Source organism: Lontra canadensis, unplaced genomic scaffold, assembly GCF_010015895.1.
Source record: "Lontra canadensis isolate GAN:19392208 unplaced genomic scaffold, GSC_riverotter_1.0 scaffold36, whole genome shotgun sequence".
In the NCBI taxonomy this organism is placed as follows: domain Eukaryota; kingdom Metazoa; phylum Chordata; class Mammalia; order Carnivora; family Mustelidae; genus Lontra; species Lontra canadensis.
The window spans coordinates 2,414,951-2,442,244 of NW_022631030.1; the positions used below are offsets into that span (position 1 = coordinate 2,414,951).

A 27,294-nucleotide genomic window follows, 5' to 3' on the forward strand; every position below is an offset into this window, starting at 1 on the left:
GTGTATATTTTTTACATATTTTATTTGTCAGGAAGAGAGAGCGCACAAATGAGGTAGGGAGGCAGGCAGGAGGGAGAAGCAGGCTCCCCGCTGAGCAGGGAGCCTGCCATGGGACTCAGTTCAATGACCCAGGACTAGATCCCAGAACCCCTGGATCATGACCTGAGCTGAAAGTAGACATTTAACCAACTGAGCCACCCAGGCGTCCCAATACTGTATAAAAATATTTTTTACTGTATTTCTAACATTTGGCCTAACCCCAGAGATTTTAAATTTAAGAAATGTTTAAATTAAGAAATTAGGAAATGTATGGTTCTTGAGGGAAATGAAAATGTGTTTATTTGTGAAGGTGTAAGCAAATTTGTTTTCTTAGGTCAAAACATTTTTTTCATGTTGTTTTAACAATGCACCACACTTTTTTAAAACTTTTTATAAACCATCTGATCTTGGGTCCTACCCACAGAAATTCCCTGAATTCACGTCACGTGTCCATTCTCAGGCCACATAGCTTTCCCTCCTTTTTTCCACATCTGAAATGCCAGGTCCTCTGAAACCACCGTTTCATTACTATAACTAATGGAATGCCAAGCAGTCTCCTAAATTCCAGGCCAGTCTTGACGCTTACCATTCTTAAAGTCCTAGGTTTACATTAGGTCCCCTTTACTTTTGCCCCTTTGAGGACTCCAATTAGTCCACAGATATTTTGTCAGGATTTATATATTTTCTCCCTTTAGGGTGGCATTTAATCAATAGGGAAACCAGACTAAAGAATCTGGATGGATTCATAAAACTCATCATTGTTCATGGAAAAACAACTTGAAGCACAAGCTCTCTGGATAGTTTTCAATCAATCTGTGTCATAGTCAGAAAAGTTGTTTTTACCTATCACCAGCTGGGACTATTTGGAAAACACAGACTCTGAATGGGACCTCCCAGGAAAGGGGAGCTTGTGTGTGGGAAGTGAGGAGGAGTGAGATAGGATGGAGATGCCACCAGAAATATGTTCCTGTGGGGCGCCTGGGGGGCTCAGTGGGTTAAGCCTCTGCCTTTGGCTCAGGTCGTGATCTCAGAGTCCTGGGATAGAGCCCTCCCCCCACCCATAGCATCGGGCTCTCTGCTCTGCGGGGAGCCTGCTTCCCCCTCTCTCTCTGCCTGCTTCTCTGCCTACTTGTGATCTCTTTCTGTCAAATAAATAAATAAAATCTTAAAAAAAAAAAAAAAAGATTTATGCTCCTGAATGTGACTGGGGGAAGGTGCAAATTTAGAGCTAAAAAGGACCTTAGCGATCATCTAGTCCACTCTTTTTATCTTACAGACTAAGAAACAAAGGCTTGAAAAGTAAAACAGCAGTAGCCTGCAGACTAGACCCTAGGGCCCCCTGAAGCCTAGTTCAGTCTCCTTTCCACTGTACCACTTGCCTGTTTTTGAAAGTGATGTATTTAGAAAGCTAAAACAGACAAATTCAGGAAACAGGCTCTTCATAGATTTCAGGGTTTGGTGACATTAAGATTTTGCCAAAACACAAAAACTGCCTGAGCTGTAAAGGTATTTAAATATTTGCAGAAGCTAGTTTAACTAGGTCTAGTATTTCCTAGGGGGTACACCTCCCTTGTTTATGTTTCTTAATTAAAAAGTTGAAAACAAGAAAGTGGGGAGAGAGGCCAGGGGTTCCACCCCAGCACAAAATGGACCCTTGATCATTCGTTCCTCATTTAGCAATTTTTAATACCTACTGTGAATGAGGCACCATGCCAGGTGCTGGGAATCCAAAGAACACAGTCCCTGCTCTCTAAGAGCTCACACTATAGCAGTGAAGACAGAGTATTAAAGTAGTAATTACATTAAAGTGTGTTGAGTGTTACAATTGGGGAAATGCCATATTCTGTGGATTTATCCCCTGAGAATAATTCAAGCTGTTTCTCTTCTGTTATCAACATATTCCGGGGCTGCCTCTTGAGTTCCCCAAACATGAATTCCTTTCAGTATAACCCTTAAAACAGCAAACATTTACTGAGCACTTACTGGTGTGCCATACAGTGTGTGAACATCTGCAAGAAAATTCCAAGGTAAATTAGCAATGTAAAAATCATCCTATACAAGGACGCAATTAAATGTAGTATCACTTGACAGCACAGGCAAGCTGAAAAACAATTTGATATATCTTGATTTTTACAGTATTCGTAACAGGTTTTGTCAGAAAATTACCTTGTATCCGCCCCCCCACCCCCCGCCCCGTCATTTCAGAGCGCTAGATGGCTCTACCTACTACCTGGCATGGGTCTGAATGAGGTCTGTCCAGCCTTAAAGGGCCAGCTCAGGGCTGTGCTCTACCAAACCTCTCGCTGCTGTAAGTCTGCGTCCATCTTTCGCCTACCTTCTCTACTCTTATAGGTCCCGCATTAATATAGCATTTGGCAAGTACTCTTTTTAGTGGTGACTTTGTACATGTGTGTCTTCCCTTAAACTGGATGGATTGTTAAGGAAAGGACTCGCCAGCCCCCTATGAGATCACCTTAAGAGGCGGTCCCCCCACATCCGTGCATTCATCACGGAAACAGAAATTCCGCTCATAATGTAACAGACTGTCTCATTAACCTTGGGGCCCTATTTCCCTCCCAGTTGCAGCAATCTGGTTTATTCCACGGGGTGGAGAAAAGAAGCCAGGTTGGCTGGGTGAGAGAGGAATGGCGTCAGTGTGAGGTCATGCCACATTGTCCCGAATGCCACCTCCACTCCGCGGCGACATTCACGCAGGATTGAAGGATGCAGCCGGACGAAAGATAGTTTGCCCCTCATGCAGACTGTGTGCAAAGAGAGGGCAGGACAGAGAACAATGCGGAGAACCTCGCGGGGCGTGGCAAGGCACCTGGGCGCCTGCAGCGAGTGCCCGCAGATAGGGAAGGCGGACAGCGAGGAGCCACGCGGAGGCCGCGCAGGATGAGGCGGGACTTCCGGAAGCCATTTGCTTGAGTGGCAGGGGAACCGGAAGTGGGGGCGCTGCCGCTGGTGTTGGGGCCCGAGGAGGGACGCGCCGGAGTGGGGCCGCCGGGACTGAGCGAGCGACAGACGCGCCACCCGCCGACGCCGCAGCCGCTTGGGGCCCGCACGGACCCTCTGCCTGAGTGAGTGCAGCCAGGGTCGCGGGAAACCGGCGGCTTAGAGGTGGGGGTCGGAAGGGCCTGCGATTTGTTATTGTGAGAGGCCCGCGACCTCCCCTCCCCCACTGTGCGGGGCCCCTCCCCCGCGCCACCTCCCCCCTCCCCGCCGACCCTTGGGGGGCCTCGCGCGCGCGCGCGCGCCTTCTTCGCGGCCCTGAGCAGCTTCCCCAGCCGCCCGCGCAGTCCCCGGCACCCCCCGGACCGCTCGCCGCCCCCCTTAGAGCCTCCCACTGGCACCCCACCCCCAAACCTGCCCACTAGGCTGGGCCGCTAGCCGCCGTCTCCACCCGCCTTTCCCGGGGGAGGGATTGGGAGGAGGACTAGGGTGGCGGGGCGGCGGGGCGGCGGGGCGGCCGTCCCTCCCCGGCCCACCCCCCTCGAACAGGCCTCTAAGAGGCACCCGATCTCGCTGTGGCCGGCGGTTCAAAGCCGCCAGCCCGGTTTGTAGCAACTCTTCTGCCTCCGGTCTCAGCTGTTGCCTCTTCCCTCCATCCCCGCGCCCAAACCTCTGACCCTCCCTTCCCGTTCCCCCTACGCGAGAGGCCTTTAACGCGGGCCCAGACCCGTTACTCGGTGGTTTGTAGACTGGGCACTTTTTCCTCCCCTTTTGTTGAAAAATTTCAACTCTTTAGAAACTTCTCCGTTTCGTCTAATGTGTTCTAAAACCCGCAGACTGTCACGGCTCCAAAGGGATTGTTTCTTAGAGGGCCGTGTAGTCCAGCACCTCATTTTAGGGACGAGGCCCAGCCAGGGTTGGAGATTTGCCCAAGGTCAACCAGCTGCTTAAAAATGCCAATGGACAGATTTTCGCAGGTGCTTTTTACCAGGTCCGTCCATGGCCATTCACCATACCAGATCGAGACTTTCTGGCCTGCAGGTTCGCGATATACCCGTTGCATGGTGACTCACTGTTCTGCTTCTCATAGCTCTCAAGCCTGCGTTGTTTTCCATGATTGAAGCACAAACCTTAAGAAAAGCAAACACTTCAAGCTCTGGCTTCTTTTTTAGAGCGTGTCTGCAGAGAAAGGGAAGATCATCTGCACCCACTCTAGGATCTCATTTTGTACAGTTTTAAATTGGGGCGAGGGGGATAAAGGTGTGGAGAAAGGAGGAGCAAAAAATATATTGTCTCTCCTGAGCATTTGAATACAGCTTTGCCCCGGATAAGCCTTCGGTCTTTAGATTCTCCTGGGCACATTGTTCTGATATAAAGGTTGCCTCCTTGTGGGGGAGCAGGGGAGGAGTAGGAAATCACTGTGCTTTAATTTGTTGGCTTGGGCAGGCATTTGATAATAAATTATGGATGTGCTGGAACCCCTGGACCCACCCTCCAGCCCACTGAGGCAGGGCATTCTGGATGAGGCTTTTTTCCCTTTCAGAATAACCCTGCCAACTCCCTCTGAAACAGAATGAAGAGTCTTGGGTCAGAGTGGACAGTCTAAATCTTTTAATTCTTGGTGCAGTTTTTCTCCTCCCTCTGTTTCCTGGTTAAACTAAAGATCCAGTTGAGCTTGAGAATTTATATTTCTTTGTTGTTGGAACTGGTTTCTGATTAAACACGCTACACCAGCTACACCACATACTGGTATAAGTATCTGGAAATTCTGGTGCTCACTGTCACAGTCCTAGTTAAGGTAGAAAGAAGATAGAAAATACAGGAAGATTGGGAAATATGCAAGTTGCTTACTCCTCATTTTTCCGAAGAATTTGTATTTTAATGGACAATTAAAGATTTCCTGGAATAGTCTCTCCTGGTAAATTAACGAAACTTTTGTTCTTCAGACCTTTATCTCCATTCTACTTGGTTTCTCTAACTGAATCTGCTGTTTGTGATCAGAAGTTAGTGACTTAAAATAATCCCCCCCAAAGGGATTATTATGAATCGGGAAGGTGAGATGGGAGTCAGAATCCACCTCCCTGTTGGTACTTTTTTTTTATTATGGTACTAATTACAGGCTCACCGTTACCAATACTGTTGTGTACGGTATTGCTCTGAGGCAGGAAACCCAAAATCATTCAGGTTTGTGTGTCCTATCACAGGCTGTACTCTGGATAGCTCCTGATTCATTCTTCATTTTTCTTACAAAGAATATAGCAGTTTACTTTATTTGATTCCCAAATTTGAATCTTCTAAATGCATAGATCCCTAGATTATGCATTTCCAGCTTTGTTCGTAGAAGACTGCATGGGTTCATGGCTCAGTTTTTCTTTACTTGCTCTTCTAGGATGTTACCAAGCCATAGTCATCAGTAAAACTGAAAGCTACTTTGTATTGTGAGAATTCGATTTGGCAAAACAATACAAAATCCAAGTGTCTGAAGGCCCAAAGAAACAAATTTGTGCTCAGATACTTTGCCCTTGTTGAGGAGGAAGGATGACCTTGTATTCATAGTTTAGGGGAAAAAAGACGACAACTACCTAATTGGGAATATTTTGCAGTTTTCTCTCAATTCTTTCTGCCTGAAGCCTCTGATAAGTGACATCTTTTCCCTCCGTTTCTCTGTCTCTGTTTCTTCATTTTTTTTTTTAAGATTTTATTTATTTATTTATTTGTCAGAGACGGAGAGAGAGCGAGCGAACACAGGCAGACAGAGAGGCAGGCAGAGGCAGAGGGAGAAACAGACTCCCTGCCGAGCAAGGAGCCCGATGTGGGACTCGATCCCAGGACCCTGGGATCATGACCTGAGCCGAAGGCAGCTGCTTAACCAGCTGAGCCACCCAGGCGTCCCCTCTGTTTCTTCATTTTGCCCGTGAAGAAGTTTAGTATCTACATGAAAGTGTTTTGCTCAGTGTATCAGGATGCCATTAAATTTGGTTAGTAATGATAAGGTGTGTAAGTGAATCACATTAGTGAATGAGAATTTATCATGTCTTTTCTATATAGAGTCTAACATCCTTTGCTCCAGAATGATAGGCTTTGGAGGTATATCACTCTGAGTTCCAGTTCCAGCTCTCCCTATCATGGAGCAGATTCTTTAAATCCCAGTGAGCTTCAATTTTATTAAAATAACAAAGCGCTGGGGCGCCTGGGTGGTTCAGTCGGTTAGGTGTCTGCCCACCCTCGCTCAGGTTGTGAACCCCCACGATCCAGCCCCAGGTCTGACTCCTTGCTCAGCTGGGAGCCTGATTCTCCCTCTCCCTCTATCTGCTGCTCTCTCAGCTTGTGTGAGGTGTCTCTCTTTCTCTCTCTCTGTCAATAAGTAAAATCAATAAAAAAATAAAGCACTTAGCACAGTGTCTTGTAAATAGTAAGTTCTTAATTTTAATTGTGATTATTATTTTACAACAGTTATTTACCTGTTGGAGGAACTCTGAAAATCCATGTTAGTAAATTGAATCCTAGATCCAGAAAGATTTTAGAACTTAAAAAGACCATTGGTCTTGAAAGTAGAGTATGTGCACTCCCTGGGGATTACAGAAGATAAATCATTGGAATACAAGAAATAATTTAGAACTTCTTTTTACATTTATTTTTTATGTAAAAGGAAAAAGTAAACTTTATTAATATTTAATGTATAGATTAACAGTAACTCATATATTTACTTTTTAAGTAAATATATAATAGGACACATTTCAAAAAGATTCTAGAATATTAAAGATGTTTGGGCACCGCCAATCTGGACCAGTCTTTACTCATTTGCTTTAGTTCACTTTATGCTTTCTTGTTAGGGGTTCAGCTTGCCTCCCTTTGACTCTCCATTGGGGGAATCTACTGTGAGAGACAGGCCATGTCATTTTGTAGTCATACTTGTTAGAAATTTGTCTAACTGCACATTCTGTCCACTGGCCCTACTTTCCTATTTGGGGACATGCAAAATAAGTTTAATATCTCTTCCTAGTGATCTTCAAATAGTTTGACATTTATGTCCTGTCTTCCTCCTCCCTAACCAGTTTTTCTACAGATTATAAACATGCCTATTTCATTTAGCTGTTTCTAATATGACAGGCTTTCAGTTTCTTACCAGCTTGACTCCTTTCCTCTAGACACCCTCCAGTTTGTCAAAATTCTTTTAAGCTTTTCAAGGTCTGAATATTGTGGGGCACCTGGGTGGCTCAGCGGGTTAAAGCCTCTGCTTTCGACTCAGGTCATGCCCCGCATGGGGCTCTCTGCTCAGTGGGGAGCCTGATTCCTCCTCTCTCTCTCTCTCTGCCTGTCTCTCTGCATACTTGAGATCTCTTGTCTGTCAAATAAATAATTTTTTAAAATTTATTGGGGCACCTGGGTGGCTCAGTGGGTTAAGCCTCTGCCTTCGGCTCAGGTCATGATCTCAGGGTTCTGGGATCGAGCCCCGCATCGGGCTCTCTGCTTGGCAGGGAGCCTGCTTCCTCCTCTCTCTCTGCCTGCCTCTCTGCCTACTTGTGATCTATATCTGTCAAATAAATAAATTTTAAAAATCTTAAAAAAAAAAAAAAAGACCATCATCTTAAAAAAAAAATTATTTATTGTATTTATTGAATATTGTATCCCAAGAACTGAAATGAAGTTGAAGTGCCCACATTTTATCTTTTAAGTGGTGAGAGATAATGAAGGTCCGTTATATTTGTAGTTTGTCACTCTTTCTTGTTCTTTAACAACAATCCCCAGGAACAGTAGTTTCAGTTATATATTCGTATTCTGAGAGTAGGACAGATTATTTTTCTCTATTTCAGTAGTGGTTTCTCAGTTGATTTTGTGTCAATTAACTTTTACCTCAGAAATACTGAATATGTTAAGTGTCTCTCCAGGCAGGAAAACAAATGAGAGCAAACTAATGAAATAGTTGGGTTTTTCAAAATTAAGGGATGCATGGGTGGCTCAGTGGGTTGAGCATCCAACTCTTGGTTTCAGCTCAGGTCATGATCTCAGGGTCCTGGGATCCAGCCCAGGTTGGGTTCCCTGCTCAGCAGGGAGTCTGCTTGGGATTCTCTCTCTCCCTCTTTCCCCTCACCCCTTCCCCCACTTTCTCTCTCTCTGTCAAATAAATAAATAATTCTTTTTAAAAATAAAGTAAATTAATTTTAAAAAGATTCTCCACCTTTCCCTTTGCCCCTCCCCCCTTTTAAAAAGAGGGAAAGAAAACTATTTAAAATTTTAGAAAATAGCCTTTTGAATTAGTGGAAAGTGAAGTTGTTTGTTGCTCTGTTTCTTATATATGTAATTTTGAAATCCATAAGGTAGGAAAACTTGTTTGCCCCTTGTCTATCTTAAGGCTAATACAGCTGCTTGAACAGCAGGAAAGAAAGCTTTTTTTAAAATTAAAACTGCTATTAAGCACCATGTTAGATTTAACTTGAATAGCCAGACTTCGATCTAGAATTGAACTTAGACCCAAAGAAACTTTTGTATAGAACATATAGAATGTTTTCTTAGTTTAAAAACAAAAGCAGGGTCCCTGGGTGTCCCAGTTGATTAAGGGTCTGACTCTTGGTTTCTGCTCAGGTTCATGATCTCAGGGTCATGAGATTGAGCCCCAAGTGGGCTCTAAGCTCAGCAGGAATTCTGCTGAATGTTCTCTCTTGCTCTCCCTTTGTGTGCATGCACTCTCTCTCACAAATAAATAAATCTTAAAATAAGATTTTATGATTTATTTATTTATTTGAGATAGAGACAGAGACAGAAAAGACAGACAGACATAGGGAGAGTACAAGAGGAGAGGAGAGGAAGGAGCTGTCTCCCTGCAGGGCAGGGAACCTGACCCGGGGCTCTGTTCCAGAACCTGGGGATCATGACCTGAGCTGGAGGCAGATCCTTAAGTGACCAAGCCACCCATGTGCCCCCAAAGTTAAATGTTTCTATGTGACTGTTTTAATCCCCTTTAGTTATTTTTTTCCTTTTCCTTTAGGTATCTTTTAATTTTCCCATACTTTTCTCAGGCAATGAAGCCTCAACCAGATAACCATAATCTGATTGGAGCTATACAAATTCATCTTGCGATTCTTCCCAATTCTTGTATTTTATATGATGTTTTTAGCTCCAGGTAGTTTATGTTGTTTGGGTGAAACGGTTAGATACAAGACCTTTTAGGGAGTCAGCATGCACTGCTTTGTGATTAGGGGGCCAGATGTGTTGTTACTGGGGTCAAGCAAACCTGACTTCGTTCACTTACTTCCCAAATTAGCTAAATTATCTGAGCCTCGTTTTTTTCGTTTTGCAAGGATTGGAAGTGGTACTTTTAAAACATGGCATATATAGTCCTTCAGATGGCTGTTATTTTCTGATAGTTGCAAATTTTAGTAATCTAAAGAAATACATACATACAGAGATGGTCCCCGACTTAATAATGGTTCTACTTAATGACATTTTGACTTTACAGTGGTGTAAATGTTGTGTGCATTCAGTGGAAACCATATTTCACTTTTGAAGTTTGATCTTTTGTGGGGGTGCTGGGAGTAAAGCCATAGAAGTTTATTAAGTGAAGATACAGGGAAAGCTCTCGAGAGTGAGAGGGGTCTGGACAAGGTTGCCAAGGAGGGCCTTAGGGTTGGTCTTTTATAGAAAGCTAACCAGGAAACTTAAATTCTTCCTTCTAGGGGCTGGCTATTCTTTGTCAGTCACAGGTGGTTATCATAAAGACAGCCGCCCCACACGCCACCCACCCCCCACACCTAGGCTGGATCGTCCCCCATTCTGCATGCCTAGGACAGGGTTTGGAAGTTTGATCTTTTCCTGGGTGAGGGACATGCGATAAGATCCCATGGTGATGCGGGGCCGTAGCAGTGAGCCCAAGCTCCCGGTCAGCTGCGTGGCCTTGAGGGTGAGCATCCGATACAGGGACAGCCGTTCCGATTCTCGTGCCTAGTACGGTCTTCAGTAAGTTCTGTGAGGTACTCAGTGCTCTCTGGTGAAATGGGTTTTCGTGTTAGATGATGCTGCCCAGTTGTAGGCTAATGTAAGTGTTTCGCGCACGTTTCAGGTAAGCTAGTTTATACTGTTTGGTAGATGAGGTGTATTAAATGCGTTTTTGATTTGGGATTTTTCTTTCTTTTCTTCTAGATATACTTACTTATATTTTAGAGAGAGAGCATGCAAGTAGGGAGAGGGACGGAGGGAGTGGGAGAGAATCTCAGGCTGACTCTGCTGATCCTGGAGCCCATACAGGGTTCAGTCTCAGGACCCTGAGGTCATGACCTGAGCTGAAATCCAAAGTGCTACCCTTAACCGTCTGAGCCCCAGGTGCCCCGATTTAGGATATTTTCAATTTACAAAGGATTTATCCAGATGTAATCCCTAATGTAAGTTGAGGAAGACCTGTACACAGGGTGTTTTACATTTCCAGTTAGATACAGGCTTAACCCTAAGCTTAATTTTCTTAGACCTAGTGTCATTTAGAGTGGAACTAATTGGTTTGCATAGCTAGTGTTAAAACATGGGTTTGCTTCTGTCATGTATTTTTCATGAATGAAGGTCTGTTTTCATATTGCGAGCTTTGTTACTTTCTGATTCTCAAAAATTACTGCTTTGGCAATCTAGCGTGTTTTGTTTACTCAGTAAATACTTATTGAATGAATAGAACTCAGTCCTCTTTCAGAGAAAGCTTAGCTGTATTTGATGATAGTAAGGGAAAGAAAGAGAGTGGTCCGCTTTTCTTTACACCACAAAACCCCAGATGTTTTTCTGTTTTTCATCATCCTTTGTATATGTCAAGTGATTTCTTGAGCCTGATGTCTCTAGTATGTGTTCTCCAGAGTTGATTGAAAACAGTCTGGTGTCTTTGTCTTTCTAGATTAGCATTTCTAGGTTTTCTGATTTTTGCTTACTCCTCTACTGTCAGATTCTATATTTGGGCTCAGTCATTAATAACATTTTCTTAATGGATACCTGTCAAAAATAAAATACCTAGTAAACATTTGTCAAAAACCAGTGCCAAAGCCTATGGCTGGTTTTGTCACAATCTGTAATAGTTACTTGTGTGATATTTAGTAACCAGTGGACTCTGTTCATGGCTGTAGCAATTTTCCAGTGTCTAATTGAAACAGCCTAAGAGGCTCTAATGCAGGTTTCATTGAACACTTAAGTGTCTAATCCCTTGTGTCGTTTGGTACTTACATTAACATGTAATCATGAAAAATTAATGTAGATGTAAAGTATATACTTGGAGCAGATTTTTTCAGTGTAATGCACTATTCCTAAATGATATTCAAACCTCTCTAGAAGTTTAGGGATGCTTCTTGATATTCATGGGACTTAAGTAGTCATGTCCTAGAACTCATGTTTACTGAAAATTAACTCCAGTTGTTTCATTTCTAGGCAAAACCACAATGAGACTTAAATTACTATTTAAAACTTAGCATGTAACATTTAAGGGGTAACGGATAAACATTCCTGTTAATGAATGAAACATGATGTCGACATTTGTCCCCTCAGGTATAGAATGAGCCAAGGAGACTCAAACCCAGCAGCTATCCCACATGCGGCAGAAGATATTCAAGGAGATGACAGGTGGATGTCTCAGGTAAAGGGAAGTGCGTATGTATTACTCACCCAAGAGGAGTCTCTTCAGTTTTCTAGAGTCTTTTGGCCAAAGCCACAAGAGTACATTTTTTATGGTCGATAAGAATCATCACTTTAAATAAAAATCTAATGTTACGCTAATGTCGTACTCAATCACCAGACTGATGTTGCACCAGAGGAGTATTTTGAAAGCATAGTCCTTGCCCCTGTTCATCTTAAAAGATAACAGTGTTTCCACAGCATTCTTTTTTTTTTTTTTTGTAAACTTTTTTAATTTTGAAGTAATTTCAGAATTACACAAATACTGCAAAAATTTTAGGAAAAACTCCCCGTATTCTTCATCCGGTCCTGCCAGTTATCGTTTGGCCCCGTTGGCCTAAGTGTTCTGTCTGTATCTACTTGGATGTCTACACACCAACATTCAGTGTTTTCTGAACCATTTGAGAGGAAGTTGCAGTCATCATGCCCCTTCATTCCTAAATATTTCAGTGTGTTTTCCAAGAATAAGGACATTTTCTTATACAACTACAGAGTAGTTACTAAATCAGGAAATTTAACATTGATATTATGCCATGTTCACATTTCTCCATTTGTCCCAATATTTTTATGTCAGTTTTCCTCCAAGTCTAGGATCACACATTGCATTGCATTGTCCTGTCTCTTTATTCTCCTTTACTGTGAAATGTATCTTAGCCTTTGTTTTTCATGACACTGACAGTTTGGAATATAGGCCATTTATTTTGTGGAATATTCCTCAATTTGGGTTTACCGTTTTCCTCTTAATCAAGATTCAGATTACACATTTTTGGCAGGATATCAGTGAAGTGATGTCCTCAGTGCACCACATAGAAGGTACATGATGTTGGTCTTTCTCATTGGTGATGTTAACTTTGGTCACTTGATTAAGATGTTGTTGGCCTAAACCAGATCTTATTTATTATGGTGTGGACTCATGGGTTCTTATTCTTCCCAGTGGGCTTATAGAACCCATTGTAATTTTGAAGGTCACGCTGTCCCAGGTTTAACAAGTGGGAATCCTTTCAGGGCAGCTCCTGTGTCTTCTTGATGTGTTCCATTGTTCTGTAGCACCATGTCTTCTTTGTATTATTAGCTGCCTTTCAATAAGCTGTTACCACTTAACCGTAATTATATTTAACCTTCACCTGTGGGTTTCAACCATATTTCCTCTTTGGAATAACAAGTTCTGTATGATTTTATGTACCCAGAGTTTTGCATTTTAGTATTTAGTGATTTTGTTTATACTCTGTGGTTATACAACTGTACTAGTTGTATAGTTCTTTCGTTTTTGTCTTTCCAGACTTAAAAATCAGTCTGTCAACTAGCTTACTTTGAGTGGTAGTTAGTACTTTTTTTTTTTTTAATGGATCAGCTGCATGGTTATTCTTAATATTCCTAGTTTGTGTGTGTGTGTGTGTGTGTGTGTGTGTGTGTGTGTGTGTGTGTGTATGTATATATATATATATATTTAGGATTTTATTTATTTATTTGACAGAGAGAGAGCATGCACAAACGGGAGTGGCAGGCAGAGGGAGAGGGAAAAGCAGGCATCCTTCTGAACAGGGAGCCCAATGCAGGGCTCAATCACTGAGCCAAAGGCAGACTCCTAACTGTTTGAGCCACCCAAGCACCCCAGTTCATTTATATCTTAAAAAGTATTATGAAGGGGAGCCTGGGTGGCTCAGTGGGTTGAGCCTCTGCCTTGGCTCGGGTCATGATCTCGGGGTCCTGGGATCAAGCCCCGCATCGGGCTCTCTGCTTAGCTGGAAGCTCTGCTTCCCTTTCTCTCTCTCTCTCTGCCTGCCTCTCTGCCTACTTGTGATCTCTATCTGTCAAATAAATAAATAAAATCTTCAAAAAAAAATATTATGAAATCCACTAACCATCCATGTATTTACCACTCATCCTTAAAAAAATAAAACATTGCTAATAGAATCGATGTCCTGTGTATACTCCTTATTGATCATTTTCTTTTTCCCACCTCCCCACCCCCAAACCAGTACCCTAAATCCTAAATTTGGTGGGTTTTTTTTACATGCTTATATACTATGTATATAAAATTTCTAAACTGTATATATAGTAGTTTTGCATGCTTTTAAGCTTTTTGTAAATAGTATGTTTTTGAATGTGTTTTTCTGCAGTGTATCATACATGTTAAAAGCGTAGCTATAGTTTTTTTCCTCCGTATGTTTTTTATTTTTTTTTTTTTTAAGATTTTGTTCATTTATGTTAGAGAGCGCTGGAGTGGGGGAGGGAGGGAGAGAGAGAATCCCAAGCACAGTGTGTGCTGAGCGCAGAGCCTGATGCAGGTCTTGATCCCGAGGTCCCTGAGATTTTTTTTTTTTTTTTTTAAAGATTTTATTTATATATTTGACAGAGAGATCACAAGTAGGCAGAGACAGGCAGAGAGAGAGGGGAAGCAGGCTCCCTGCTGAGCAGAGAGCCCCATTCAGGGCTCGATCCCAGGACCCTGAGATCATGACCTGAGCCAGAGGCAGAGGCTTAACCCACTGAGCCACAGGTGCCCCGGTCCCTGAGATCTTGACCTGAGCTGATGCTTAGCTGACTGAGCCATCTAGGTGCCTCTTCTCTTTAAATTATATTTTTTTGCTCTATAGGAAGATGCCATTTAGGTGCATTTAGGCCATTTATAACTTTATTAAAAGTTTAAAACTAGGTGTCTCTGTTGTTACTGGCATAAATTAGCAGGCTTTAAATTAGCATTGACTGGAAAAAACATAGTCAAATGGAAGAAAAACAGGAATATTTTAAAAAGTTTCTTTTTAACCCATATAGAAGGGTAACTTTACTAAATAATAAAATACATGCTCAGATCTTGGTTTCTTTGGTCCAGTGAAAGGAACCAGGGCTACTTGGAGAAATGATTGCATCTACAGCTAGAGTAAAGGAAATAAAAGATGAACCCATAGCATCTTGTAGTGCAAGAGAGCAACTACCCAAAAAAGAAAAGAAAAACAGATGTATGGCAGGAATATCACAGAAGTGAAGTGTCCATAGTACGTCTCATAGAAGTCATGAGATACTGGCTTGTCTCATTGATGATACTCACTTTGACCCCTTGAGGCCAACCTGAAAGAGCACCCAGATGCAAAATTGGACAGTTTGAGTGACATAATAAATCATATTATTGGTTTATAACTCAAAGGATAAAGTAAATATTCACGAATCCATTTTGCTATAAATAAATGGTTGGATAAACAGGGAAAGAGACAGTAATTTTAATTAATATAGGGGCACCTGGCTGACTTAGTTGGTAGAGCGTGCTACTCTTGATCTTGGGGTTGTGAGTTCGAGCCCCACATGGGGTGTAGAGGTTACTTAAAAATAAAATCTTTTAAAAATAAATAAATATAGAAGAAGGGAGGGAAAAGAAACCCCTCATTAGAACACCATGGTAGGGGCACCTGGGTGGCTCAGTGGGTTAAAGCCTCTGCCTTCAGCTCAGGTCATGGTCCCAGGGTCCTGGGATCAAGTCCCACGTCGGGCTCTCTGCTCAGCAGGGAGCCTGCTTCCTCCTCTCTCTCTCTGCCTGCCTCTCTGCCTCCTTGTGATCTCTGTATGTCAAATAAATAAATAAATAAAATATTAAAAAAAAAAAAGAACACCATGGTAATAATCACTGTAGGGAAGGTCCATCGGTGAATACTAAAATTAGTAAGCACACCTTTAAGGAGAGAGAGTATATTTGCCTAGCCTCAGAAATAGCCCCCTGAAAATTACCTTGGTGGTTTTAACATACAATCACATGTTTTTTTATATCCCCTCCTTCCAGAAAGTAGAACATATTAATTCCCCCACCAGTGAGAGCTGGATTTAGTGTCCTCTTTTTTTTTTTTTTTTTAAGATTTTATTTATTTATTTGACACAGAGAGAGAAAGAGAGAGAACACAAGCAGGGAGAGCAGCAAACAGAAGGAGAAGTAGACTCCCCGCTGAGCGGGGAGCCCCATGTGGGGCTTGATCCCAGGACCCTGGGATCATGATCTGAGCCAAAGGCAGACGCTCAGCTGACTGAGCTACCCAGGCGCCCCTTATGTCTTATTTCTAACAAATACAGTATGGAAAGGAAAAATAACAGATAGTGGAGAAACATGGCAAACACCCCCTTAACCAAATGGTCAGTGTTAACATCCACCAGTAATAAATCATGTTGATATCATGTACTTACTTACCTCTGATACGATACAGCAAGGGCACACACATCACCTCCGTGGTAGTCTTCCAGAATAATTTGTCACGTCAGTCTGTTCGTGACAAAATATCAGACAGACCCAAATTGAGGGAAATGCTACAAAACACCTGACTACTACTAAACCTGTCAATGACATGAAATACAGGGAAAGACCAAGAAACTGTCCCATGATGGAAGACACCAGGGGGACATGTAGACCAAATGCCATGTGGTATTCTGAATTGGTCCTGGGAATAGGAAAAGGACATATAGTTAAAATTAGTGAGATCTGAGTAAACTATATTTTTTTTTAAAGATTTTTATTTTAGGGGTGCCTGGGTGGTTCGTCGTTAAGCTTCTGCCTTTGGCTCAGGTCATGGTCCCAGGGTCCTGGGATTGAGCCCCGCATCGGGCTCTCTGCTCCGCGGGGAGCCTGCTTCCTCCTCTCTCTCTGCCTGCCTCTCTGCCTACTTGTGATCTCTGTCTGTCAAATAAATAAATAAATTCTTCAAAAAAATATTTAAAAAATTAAAAAAATAATAATAAAGAAAAGGTGGGCAGGCCTGTGGAAAAACGGCAAGAGGAAAATACTCCCAAATGGTAGTTACTGGGTTAAGGTGGTAGAATTCTAAGTGTTTTGTTTTGATCTATTTTTCTAAACTTACTGTACCTACTTTTATACTTAAAAAGAAAACCCAGAGTACCAGGACCTGTAGAATAGCAGAGCTTAAATTCCATGACCTTCTAGAACTGTGAACTATTGTACTGGTATTAAGAGGTAGTTGGCACTATAGTACTAAAGTGGGGAGGAAAAGTGTGGAAGTGTTCAAACTGCTCACAGCTGTAGTTGTATTCATGCCCACTTTATCTCTTCAGTTTAAAAATACTTATTGAAATAGTAGTAATTTAAGAGAAGGGCTCGACTCCTTCTTTGCCATTGTCTCACAGTTGGAGGTGAACAGGCATTTTCCAAGGCCATGTTAAATATATCCCGATAAGATACATGATTCTTAATTGGTTCCTACTTCAAAAAAAGAGAGCACTTTACCCAGCTCTTGGAACAACTGGAAAAATGGAATATGAACTGAATATTTCGGGATGATTGTTCATTATCTTAGATGTGGTAGTAGTTTTGTGGTTTTATAGGAGACTGTCCTTCCTCGTGCTGAAATATTTAAGGGTGAAGAACCACAGCATTTGCCCCTTCCCTTCAGATGGTTCAGCAAACAAGCAGATAAAGCATGCGTGGGAGAATGTTATTTGTTGAATACAGGCAGAGGATATACAGGTGTTCGTTGTACTGTGGCTTTTCTGTGTGTCTGAAATTACCTTTTAAAAAGTTTGAGGAAAAAATAAACTAAAAAACATGTTAAATGTGCCTTTCTATTCTGGTTTCAGTAGAAATCCAGTTTCCTTGACCATGTTAGAATGATCAGTGTGGAAAGGATGGGAAGAAAGTCCCAGCAGTTCATTTCAGACAAAATAAATAGAATGTTTAACAACAGAGTAACTGGTTGGACAACTGCTCTTTCTAGACCAAGACCTCTCACCAAGAACGAAATGCCAGTTTCTAATGTTTTTTCCTTTTTCAAACCAGCACAACAGATTTGTCCTGGACTGTAAAGACAAAGAGCCTGATGTGCTGTTTGTCGGGGATTCCATGGTGCAGTTAATGCAGCAGTACGAGGTAAAGGTGGAAGAAGGGGTGGGGGTGGGTCTTGGCTGCTAAGGTAGATCCATTCATCCTAGCATACTTTGACTCTGAGCTGAACCTATAGGCTTATTCACGACGCTTTAGAGAAGGTCTAGTTCAGAGTGTGAGGGAGGTCAGACCTACATAATGGGGTTCTTTGTGCCACCAAGTGTGATGAGACAAAAAATTTAGAATCGTTTCTGGCTCCCTTTTTTGCATTGGTTTCCAAGAAGCTTCCCTGTTACATTTATTTAATTTGTCCTGGTCATGATTCTCAAGTCTTAACTATGTTTTACATTTTCTTATTTCGTGTATTTTTTTAAAAAAATTATTTATTTATTTAATAGAGAATGTAGGGGAGAGGGAGGGTTGGAGGGGAACAGAGAGAGAGTCCCAGGCAGACTCCACACTGAGCGCAGAGCCCGATCCCATGATCCTCAGATCATGACCAATAGTCAGACACTTAACTGACTCAGCCACCGAGGTGCCCCTTATTTTGTGTATCTTTGTGGGGAGCTGTTCCACATTTTTTTTTTTTTTTTAAGATTTGCACACTTCTAAGGGCAGTTGAAAGGAAAAGGCAGCTTGATTCCTTTCTGGCTCCAGTGCTAGATTTCTTCATCTCATAGTTCTCCTTCACCCAATTCAATTTGATGTGTGAGAAAAGGGAAGGGAGAGCTTATGAAGTTGGCACCTTGAGTATAAATGCTGGGACCTCCTAAGGGGCATCAGGAAGGACTGTGACTCCAGTCTTGAGCTGAGGTCAAAGTCTGCATTAAGAACTGAGTGATAGAGGGGCGCCTGGGTGGCTCGGTTAAGCATCTGACTCTGGATCCCAGGTCTTAATCTCACGATTGTGAGTTCCAGCCCCACTTTGGGCTCCACGCTGGGCATGGAACCTACTTAAAAAATTAAGTAAAAAATAATCATAGAAAGAACTTAGTGATACAGTGCCATCCTCAGAGCCCTGCAAACACCGAGTAGCTCATGATTTGCAGCATGACATTTGAATATTGAAAATGAAAATCATTCTTTCAGGTGCCTCACAAACACATCGCAGTGGAGGAATTTCATTTCCCACTCAGTTTAAATAAAGCCAGTTTTTCTCTTTTTAGATATGGCGAGAGCTTTTTTCCCCACTTCATGCACTGAATTTTGGAATTGGGGGAGATACAACAAGACATGTTTTGTGGAGACTAAAGAATGGAGAACTGGAGAATATTAAACCTAAGGTGAAATGAAACTAATGTTTTAAAGAGTATCTTTAATCTTGAGTCTTTTGCAGGTAGTTAAATTGTCTGAAGCTGCTAATAAAAACAGATTGCTTCTTTAAAACATTATTTTGCTACTGTCTTTGCTTTATGCCCCTTTAACGTCAATGATACTGTTGTCCCTGCTTACGAACATTGCATAAAGGTATTAAAAAATCAGTGTACTGCTTGCTTAGGTTGTATTTGTAGTCGTCAGTAATGCTCTTCTTCAGCTGTAGGAAGGGATCTGATGCTCATGAGGCATGCTGTTTTGTAGATGTGAATGCAACACCAGGAGGAATCTGCTCAGATGTGGGCCACGGTGGCAGTGCCATGATTCACTTCAGGAAGTAATTTTAGAGCTGTTTAACCATAAGACAAATTAGTAATCAAGGCCTCCAAGTTTTTCTGACGAAAATTTGAATCAGATGTGAACAGATGTTCATAAATGTGTACCCATTACCTTAACACATCATAAATGTCCTGAGTTGGCACACTGCGTATAATCTTTTTCAGCTTCAAACAAAGTTGGTAACAGTTGCTTTGTTGAAAGTATGTTATTTTTTGCCTTTAAAAATTTTTTTTTTTTTAAGATTTATTTATTTTAGAGAGAGAGCATGAGCAGGAAGGGCAGAGGGAGAGAGAATCTCAAGCAGACTCCGTGCTGAGCCTGATGCAGGCCTTGAGCTCATGACTGAGAATGTAGCCTGAGCTGAAAGCAAGAGCTGGGCGCTTAAAGGATTCCACCACCCAGGCGCCCCTTTTTATTATTTATTTATTTAAAATATTTTATTTATTTATTTATTTATTTACTTATTTTTAATTTAGAGCACTGCTGCAAGTGGGGGGAGGAGTAGAGGAGAGAGGGACAAGCAGACTTCATGCTGAGTGCAGAGCGTGACATGGGGCTCGATCCCATGACCCAGAGATTGTGATCTGCGTCAAAATCAAGAGTCAGACACTTAACCAGCTGAGCCACCCAGGTTCCCCCCCCCCTTTTTTTTTTTTTTACAGTTTTGAGTAATCTGAATATCCAATATGGCGCTTGTACTCACAGCCCCGAGATCGAGAGTCCCATGCTCTACTGACTGAGCCTTTGTAATAGAAAAACTTGTCCATATTCCTGTCTTTTGTGACAAGGTAGAAAGTTACTTTTTGGGGTTGTAGAGTAAGAGGTATGTCTCTAAGTGACAGCCACCTCATAAATTAATTTTTTTTTTAAGGAATAAAACTTGTTGAAACTTCATCTAGCCTCCTCCCCAGCTACTCTTCAGTATAACTGTGTGTTTGTTTATACCAATTACATTCTCTTGGGTACTTCCATTATTTTTTTCTGGAAGTCAGGAAGTTCCTATGGCAGGAGTTGCAAATATTTTTCCCTGGCTTTCTTAGATTTCACCTTCTTAAAATATTTTCTTCATAATGCAGAGCTTTTATTTTTACACAGTTGAATTTGTTACTTTTTTTGTGTAAGTTCTGGATTTTAAGGATTAACTTCAGTTCCACAATGGTGGAAGAATTTTGTGGTTTCCTCCTAGTGTAGTTTTATTGCTTCTTAATTAATCTGCTTGGAATTTATCCTGAAATACATGAGGCCTAAATCAGTGTTTGAAGATGGCTGCTCAGTTGAAGTTATCCCTACCATTTGACAAGTTCACCTTTCCTTCTTTTGTTTTTTGAAATGAGATTTTTATCTAAAGAGTGAAAAATAATATCTGAACATTAGATTTGTAGCCAAACATTCCTTTATTCTTGGTTATTTACCCCTCGTCCTGCTTTTTTTTTCTTCCCTCAATTATAGGTCATTGTGGTCTGGGTAGGAACAAACAACCATGAAAATACGGCAGAAGAAGTAGCAGGTGGAATCGAGGCCATCGTCCAACTTATTAATACAAGGCAGCCGCAGGCCAAAATCATTGTATTGGTATGTAGTCTTCGGGTCTGTAGTCTTTGATGTCATCAAGTCAGGTCAGGAATGTTTTTAGAAATATGATTGCTCATGAATATAGAGAATCTTTAGGTAGAAACAGTTTGTGATTCTCCTGAGAGGCTCTTCTCTGATACGTCCTGTTGTGTGTTCCCAGACCAGCTGTGGGAGTCCTCTTTTATCTGCTCATCCTTGTTTAGAGGTGGTTGTCTCAGCCTTAGTTTTTTACAGTTTTTTAAATTAGCTATGAAACTTGTCTCTTTTTTTTAATCTCTTTTTATTAGACTGGGTTTGAATTAACTTAGATGTGTTGTTCAGTCCCCCTGTTAATATGTTAAAGGTGGTATATTTATTAGAATTTCTGAGTTCTCTAAAACATTGGAGATTCTGTTAGCAAAAAAAATGGGTGCTTTATAGTCTTACTTCTAATAGAGAATGCTGCCCTTTGTGGAATTACAGCATTAAGTCTTCATAGCCTCAGAGATAATAGCTGTCTTTCAGTATGAAAGTTTACCTATAGATATTTGTAGCAAAACTAAATTCTGAATGATAACTGATATGTATTCAGTTCTATAATGAGATGATGTTAAGAAGGTAGTCACTCAACAAACATGAGGATCAGACCCAAGACACTGTCCTGGGTCCTGAACATACAAAAATGGGTAAGACGCTGTCCCTCTCGAGGAGCACACAGTCTCATCTAGTGGTAGATGGGCACAGCAGTATAAAGAGAGAATTAACATACTGTATGCTAATGGGAGTAATTATACTGTATATTAAGGGAAAAATAGGGGTTTTTTTCTTCTAAGATTTTATTCAGAGAGTGAGTGCACTCCAGGGGGAGGAACAGAGTGAGGAAGAGGGGGAGGGTGAATGAATCTCAAGCAGACTTGGTGCTGAGTGCGGATCCCAATGCGGGGCTTGATCTCATGACCCTGATACCATGACCTGAGCCAAAACCAAGCGTTGGATGCTTAAACCAGCTGAGCCCCAAGTGTCCCATGAGAACAGGTAGATTTTAGACATAAAAGCTGTCACTTGACTCTAGTTTTATTGGTTTTTTTTTTTTTTTTAAAGATTTATTTATTTATTTATTTGACAGAGATCACAAATAGGCAGAGAGGCAGGCAGAGAGAGTGGGGGAAGTAGGCTCCCCGCTAAGCAGAGAGCCCAATGCGGAGCTCGATCCCAGGACCCTGGGATCATGACCTGAGCCGAAGGCAGAGGCTTTAACCCACTGAGCCACCCAGGCTCCCCATCGTTTGACTATAGTTTTAAAAGAATTCGTTGGTCTCCAGACAAATGGAGAAAGGAAAGAAGGCATGATAGAGGGAGGGGAGAAAAATGGAAAAAAGGCTTACACTTGTGTGTGTTTGTTGCGAAAGTGAAGGGGGGTGCTTGAAGAATTTTAGGGCTGTCATTGAATAAAGTTTAAGGCTGGGATGGGTAGGAGAAGGAGGCAATGGCCAAGTTATGTAGGGATTTGTATGCCTTGACAGAGGAGTTTGGATTTTTCTTATTGGTGCCAGTGCTTATTTTTTTATTCCATGGTATTTAATATAATTCACTTGTTTATATCCTTGTATTACTGCAGAAAGGGTTGTGGTTACGAGTCCACCTCTGAGATACAGTGGCTGATACTGAGCTGCTTAGGACACATTTGTTGCATGAATGTTGCTGAATAAATCCTCCATAAATAGTCTTTGTTTCAACCAGACTTTTAAATTTGATATACACTGGTGTTCTCTACAGCACCCAAACATCAGCAGTACCCTAAATGACTCTGAGGGAATGATTGCAGAAGTCACTGAACATAATAGCCACGATCCAGTGACAGTTACGAGAATTTTGTGGAAACAAGATTTATGACGCATTTAAGTGGAAAGTCCAAATACTAAGCTATATGTATATTTTATTTAGAATTACTTAAAATACAAATGACCCATGAAGGGCACTGACCCCCATACAGTCGAAAATCTGTGTATAACTTTTTACTCTAAAATTTAACTACTAATAGTGTAATCAGAAGCTCTCCTGATAAGCAGTAGATTAACACATATGTGGCATGTTATATGAATGATGTACAGTATTCTTGACAATAAAGCTGGGAAAAATGTGACTGAGAAAACCATACGGAAGAGAAAATACATTTACAGTACTATATTTATTGAAAAACATCTGTGACTACGTGAGCCTGTGCACTTGAAACCTATGTTGATCAAGGGTTTGCTGTAGTCCTTTGGTAAAGAGATTAGGGGCATGATATTTTTCCTTTTTGTTTCTTTTAACATGATAGTATTTTAGTAATTAATTATTACTGGGAAAAATCACATGGTGTACCTTTGGTATTTTCATACTAAGGAAAATGCAGTGCGAACACACAAGGTGCTTTTCTTGTCTTTGCTTGAAAATCAGAGGTGCAGTGCCCTGTTCTTAAGGTTTACTCATTTTTTTATTGCTTTGACTGTTGGAGCAGAGTGTGTGTATGTTGTTCACTGGCCATCCTTTCTGGTTGCTCACATCATCGAGACTTAGATATGGAAGCACGGAGGGCAGTTCTTCGTGAGTGTTAGATGCAGAGCCCAGTGCTTTACCAGTTATGTGAACGAGGGTTGAGGATTGACTTCATCTGAGGAATTTTTGAGGCGCTTAACAATGAGAGGAGATAGTCTAGGGTAGCAGAGTCCTAAGTATCTATAATTTTCATTTGGAACTACACAATCACATAATAAAGTGGTAATAAAGCTTCCAGCATTTTTGCTGAAAAAAATTAAAAGCGGACGTGTGAACAAGTACTTACTTTGGCATAAAGCTTTTTTTTTTTTTCTTTCAGTAGAATACCCACAGAAAATCTATTTTTGGAAAATAAAACCTCTTAACCATAGTCCGTAAGAGAAATGGGTAGAAATTTTTTTGCCTACGTAGGAATAACTTGTGTGCTGTCATTAGTTACAAACTGACTGAAAGGTTCTCTGACAATAATTTTATAATAGGGTCAACATCTATAAAAGGACATGTCTAGTTTGAGATGATAAGCCTTGCTCCTGCCACATAAGGGTGGACCTTTATCAACTATAGGAGGACAGACACGGGATTTATCTGAAAGTTAGATAATTAACATAAGCTAAAAATGAATGTAGGAAATATCTGTTTTATCCTAGCAGATATTATGTGGCTCTGATTGTTCAAGACCCCATTTGCTCCCAATGTTTCTCATGTACGGTAGGACAGGTTCCATGTAACTTCCATAAATACAGCCAGCATTGGAGCTAGATGATTCTGGTGACTGAGTGGAGAGTGAATTGAAGGGACAACCACACTGGAGGTAGGAAGACCAGTCAGGAGACTTTACGTTAACTGAGTGAATAGTGATAAGTTTCCAAGCCATAGCAGCATGTGTGACCAGAATGAAAGGGGCAAAAATGTTTTGGAAAGTACTGAGGATGTAAAAGCTGAGTAGTTTAATGATAAATAGATAAGGTATGTGAAGTGAAAGATGCAGGGATGTCGGAATGGTCAGTTTGTACAGAGAATGTGGAAGGAGCATAGCGTGGGGAGATGATGAATTGGTTTTGGACAGGTCAGGTCGGGAGTGCCTCAGGAAGTTTGGGAAGTTTGGTTATGGGCCAGAGCGTTCAGAGTGGGCCGAGTAGCGGGTCAGGGACAAGACCCTGAAGCATACCAGCAGTTAAGGGACAGGAGGAGGAGCGGTCAAAGAACTGTCACTAAAACCCATCTAGTCCAGAGTGTCTGGTCTCGTGTTTGAGAAATCAGAGTTTCAAGAGTGTCTAATGCAGCAGTCCTTCCGGGAATCTTGGAAAGCACAGATAAGTCAGTAGAGGAAAACCAGTGGCTCTTTTCATCTTCTGCTCTTCTCTGCTTTGCCCCAGGGTTTGTTACCTCGAGGTGAGAAGCCCAACCCGTTGAGGCAAAAGAATGCCAAGGTGAACCAGCTCCTCAAGGTTTCCCTGCCGAAGCTCGCCAACGTCCAGCTCCTGGACACAGACGGGGGCTTCGTGCACTCGGACGGTGCCATCTCCTGCCACGACATGTTTGATTTTCTGCACCTCACAGGAGGGGGCTACGCCAAGGTCTGCAAACCCCTGCATGAACTGATCATGCAGTTACTGGAGGAGACCCCGGAGGAGAAGCAAGCCACCATCGCCTGACTGGCTCCCATCAGTGTCGCTCGCACCCCAGCTTCCTCAGATCAGTTATGTCACTGGCACTACAGAATCCTTCTCTTTCCTAAGGCACTTTGCATTGTAGAATGTTCCCGGATGCTCATATCTAGTGTTTGAAGGGGAGGAGGGATTTAAACCGGTCCTGTACATAGAAGGTTGGTTTGACACGGGAGACAAATTAGCCAAGGAAGATTGTCGTCTAAATTCATTTGAAACCAGAAGGGGACTTTTTTAGTTGTATGTGTGACCTACTCATTGAATCATCACAGTTTTTCCTAGGACAACATCCAGCCTAAGGACTGAACAAAATGAAGATTTTTTTTTCTTGGCTTTTCTTTCTATGGATTATGTCATATAGAGTAACGATCAGGATCATACCGACTTGGCTTTGAAACAGATGTCTTTTCCAGTTTTTAAAGTTCATAATTTAGCCCCGTGTTTTTCGTTTGCTTTAGTCCTGTGTATTCACCACATTTTCTTAACATACAGCATCAGATCGAACATGCTTGTGATTCAGATATGGGAGATGCTATGGTTACAAGTGAATTTGTTCCACTCTCTTAATCTTTCCCATGTTTAGCAGTGGAAGATAGGTTTTGCCCCATTTGGGGGACTCTACGGAGGGTATTATTTTTATGCTGCTGAATATCATGTCTATAATAGACCCATGCATGCAGCCTTTTCTCCCTATTTCCCCTCATCGCCTCTTTGTTTTTGGGGGGGTCCTTGTTGACATTACAGGCTTTTAACACATTTTTGACCTAGGAGCTCTGTTGCTGGAAATGTAAGTCCCCAGCCAGTTACTCTCATGATGATAGTACTGATGTGCAACTCATTCTTGTGTGGTGCTCTGTGCGTAGTCTGTGTAGTGCTGTCCACAGTTGGAGTTCTGGTTTGGTTTGGTTTGGTTTGGTTTTCCCTCAAAACGTGCTACACTTCTTTTGGAGAGAGAAAAAAAAGGCAACCAGAACTCTGTTTCCCATTCCATAAGCCCTGACATTATTTCGAGTTTTATAGTATCTTAGGATGTATATTTTATTTTTTTATTGGCTTAGTTTTTTTAAATTATATCAGTCCAGAAAAACTTGGCCTTTTTTCATGGGGAAGCAAATGGAGCCGCTCTTCAGAGTAGGCCTTCTGCCTTGATCCCACCATTTTAGTGAAAAAGAACTAGGTTTGTTTGACTTTCAGGGTTTGAGAGTTTCAAGAGAGCTCTTTATGATCTTAATGGTTTGCTCGAGCTTTAAGAACTGCCATTTCAGAAACAGTGGGACAGTACATGGTTCATTGTTCGGTATACCTATGGGATATGTACAAACTGGACCTACAAACAAATATTTTAAACTGGACCAGGTGGGTATTGGAGTAGCCTGTCAGAATGTGCTCTGCCCTGATTGTGCTTAACATTCAAGTTCAGCGACTAAGGCATATGTCCGATGTTCTGCTTGCAAGGCAAGTGCTGGTGCTTTGGCGAGCTGGAGGGGTTGCTGATTTGTGCTAGGAGCCACTTCTCATGGAGAGGAATAGAACTTGGGCTGATGTTTTTCTTGTGAAACAGCTTTCTAGGAATTTTTTTGGTCTTACTTTTAGTCTTTTTTTTTTTAATACGTGTCTGAATGTATCATGTCTTCACTAACGACAGAAAGTACATGTGATGTTTACTAGACTCGTTTCCCACATTAAGGTTCCCTCTGTTTTTAGGAGCCCAGATTCTTGAGTTTATCAAGACAGGTTTTTTCTTAGCTGAGGCATAGTTCTAAGGAGGGCAGAGAAGTTTGTGTGCGAAAAGACCCATCTTATCCGGGTCTTTTTCCATTTGTCAGAGGGCGGGAGTATCGCCCAGACAAACCCATTAGGTTATTCCTGCGGCATGCGCTTCTGGCTTCCCTCTTGGCTAAGGATCAAATAGCCCTTGGTGAGCTGACCTTCGGCTCCTTTGCTTATGTGTGTAAACCTTGGGTGTTACTACATTTTATACCTACCAGAGCGATTTGAGCAATAGTATTTGAACCACTAGCCTCTTAAATAAAATCTGCCCCATTGCTAACGTGCAGATACCGAGTCCACTTTGATTTCTTGCCCACTTTCTTTGCACTGCTTTAGGCAAAAAGTGTTCATCTGTTTTTCTTTGATAGACATCCCTGTTTGCTACAGTGACAGAACTTACTGCTTACTCTTTGGATGTCTCTCTTTATACTTTCATGTATATTTAAATGTTATGCACTGTCCAAATGAAATGTCCTAGTTGTCATTGTGATTAAGGGGCCAATTTTCCAGACAGCTAGCAGAGGTGTTCTGATCCTCCAAGCAAATTTTCATTCCTTCGCCCATCCATTCCTGATACGTTGCCAGCAGCCAGTGATGGCTTTGGATTTCTGTGGACGCATCGTAAATGTGGCAGGTTGAGGATGTCCTGCCAGGGATAACCTAAGGCATGGTGTT

At 41.7% G+C, this 27,294-nt stretch overlaps 1 protein-coding gene across 2 annotated transcripts; it reads left to right on the forward strand.

Moving 5' to 3' along the window:
• Positions 1–2,964: 2,964 nt before the first annotated feature.
• Positions 2,965–25,282, forward strand: PAFAH1B2 (platelet activating factor acetylhydrolase 1b catalytic subunit 2). Of its 2 annotated transcripts, XM_032868568.1 has the most exons (6): positions 2,965–3,122; positions 11,503–11,590; positions 17,396–17,485; positions 18,607–18,723; positions 20,543–20,665; positions 24,559–25,282. In XM_032868568.1, exons 2-6 carry the CDS (start codon positions 11,510–11,512, stop codon positions 24,835–24,837), a joined length of 690 nt encoding a protein of 229 aa, XP_032724459.1. In that variant the 5' UTR covers positions 2,965–3,122; positions 11,503–11,509; the 3' UTR covers positions 24,838–25,282. The 2 variants fall into 2 exon arrangements, with proteins under 2 accessions (XP_032724459.1, XP_032724460.1); XM_032868569.1 differs by lacking the exon at positions 11,503–11,590.
• The last annotated feature ends 2,012 nt before the right edge of the window (positions 25,283–27,294 follow it).

Excerpts from the sequence above, each read along its gene's own strand:
- PAFAH1B2 (XM_032868568.1), top strand. The coding sequence starts at position 11,510 with ATGAGCCAAGGAGACTCAAACCCAGCAGCTATCCCACATGCGGCAGAA. Across the intron at positions 17,486-18,606 it reads AGTTAATGCAGCAGTACGAG|ATATGGCGAGAGCTTTTTTC; the intron begins GTAAAGGTGGAA and ends TTCTCTTTTTAG. Across the intron at positions 20,666-24,558 it reads AGGCCAAAATCATTGTATTG|GGTTTGTTACCTCGAGGTGA; the intron begins GTATGTAGTCTT and ends GCTTTGCCCCAG.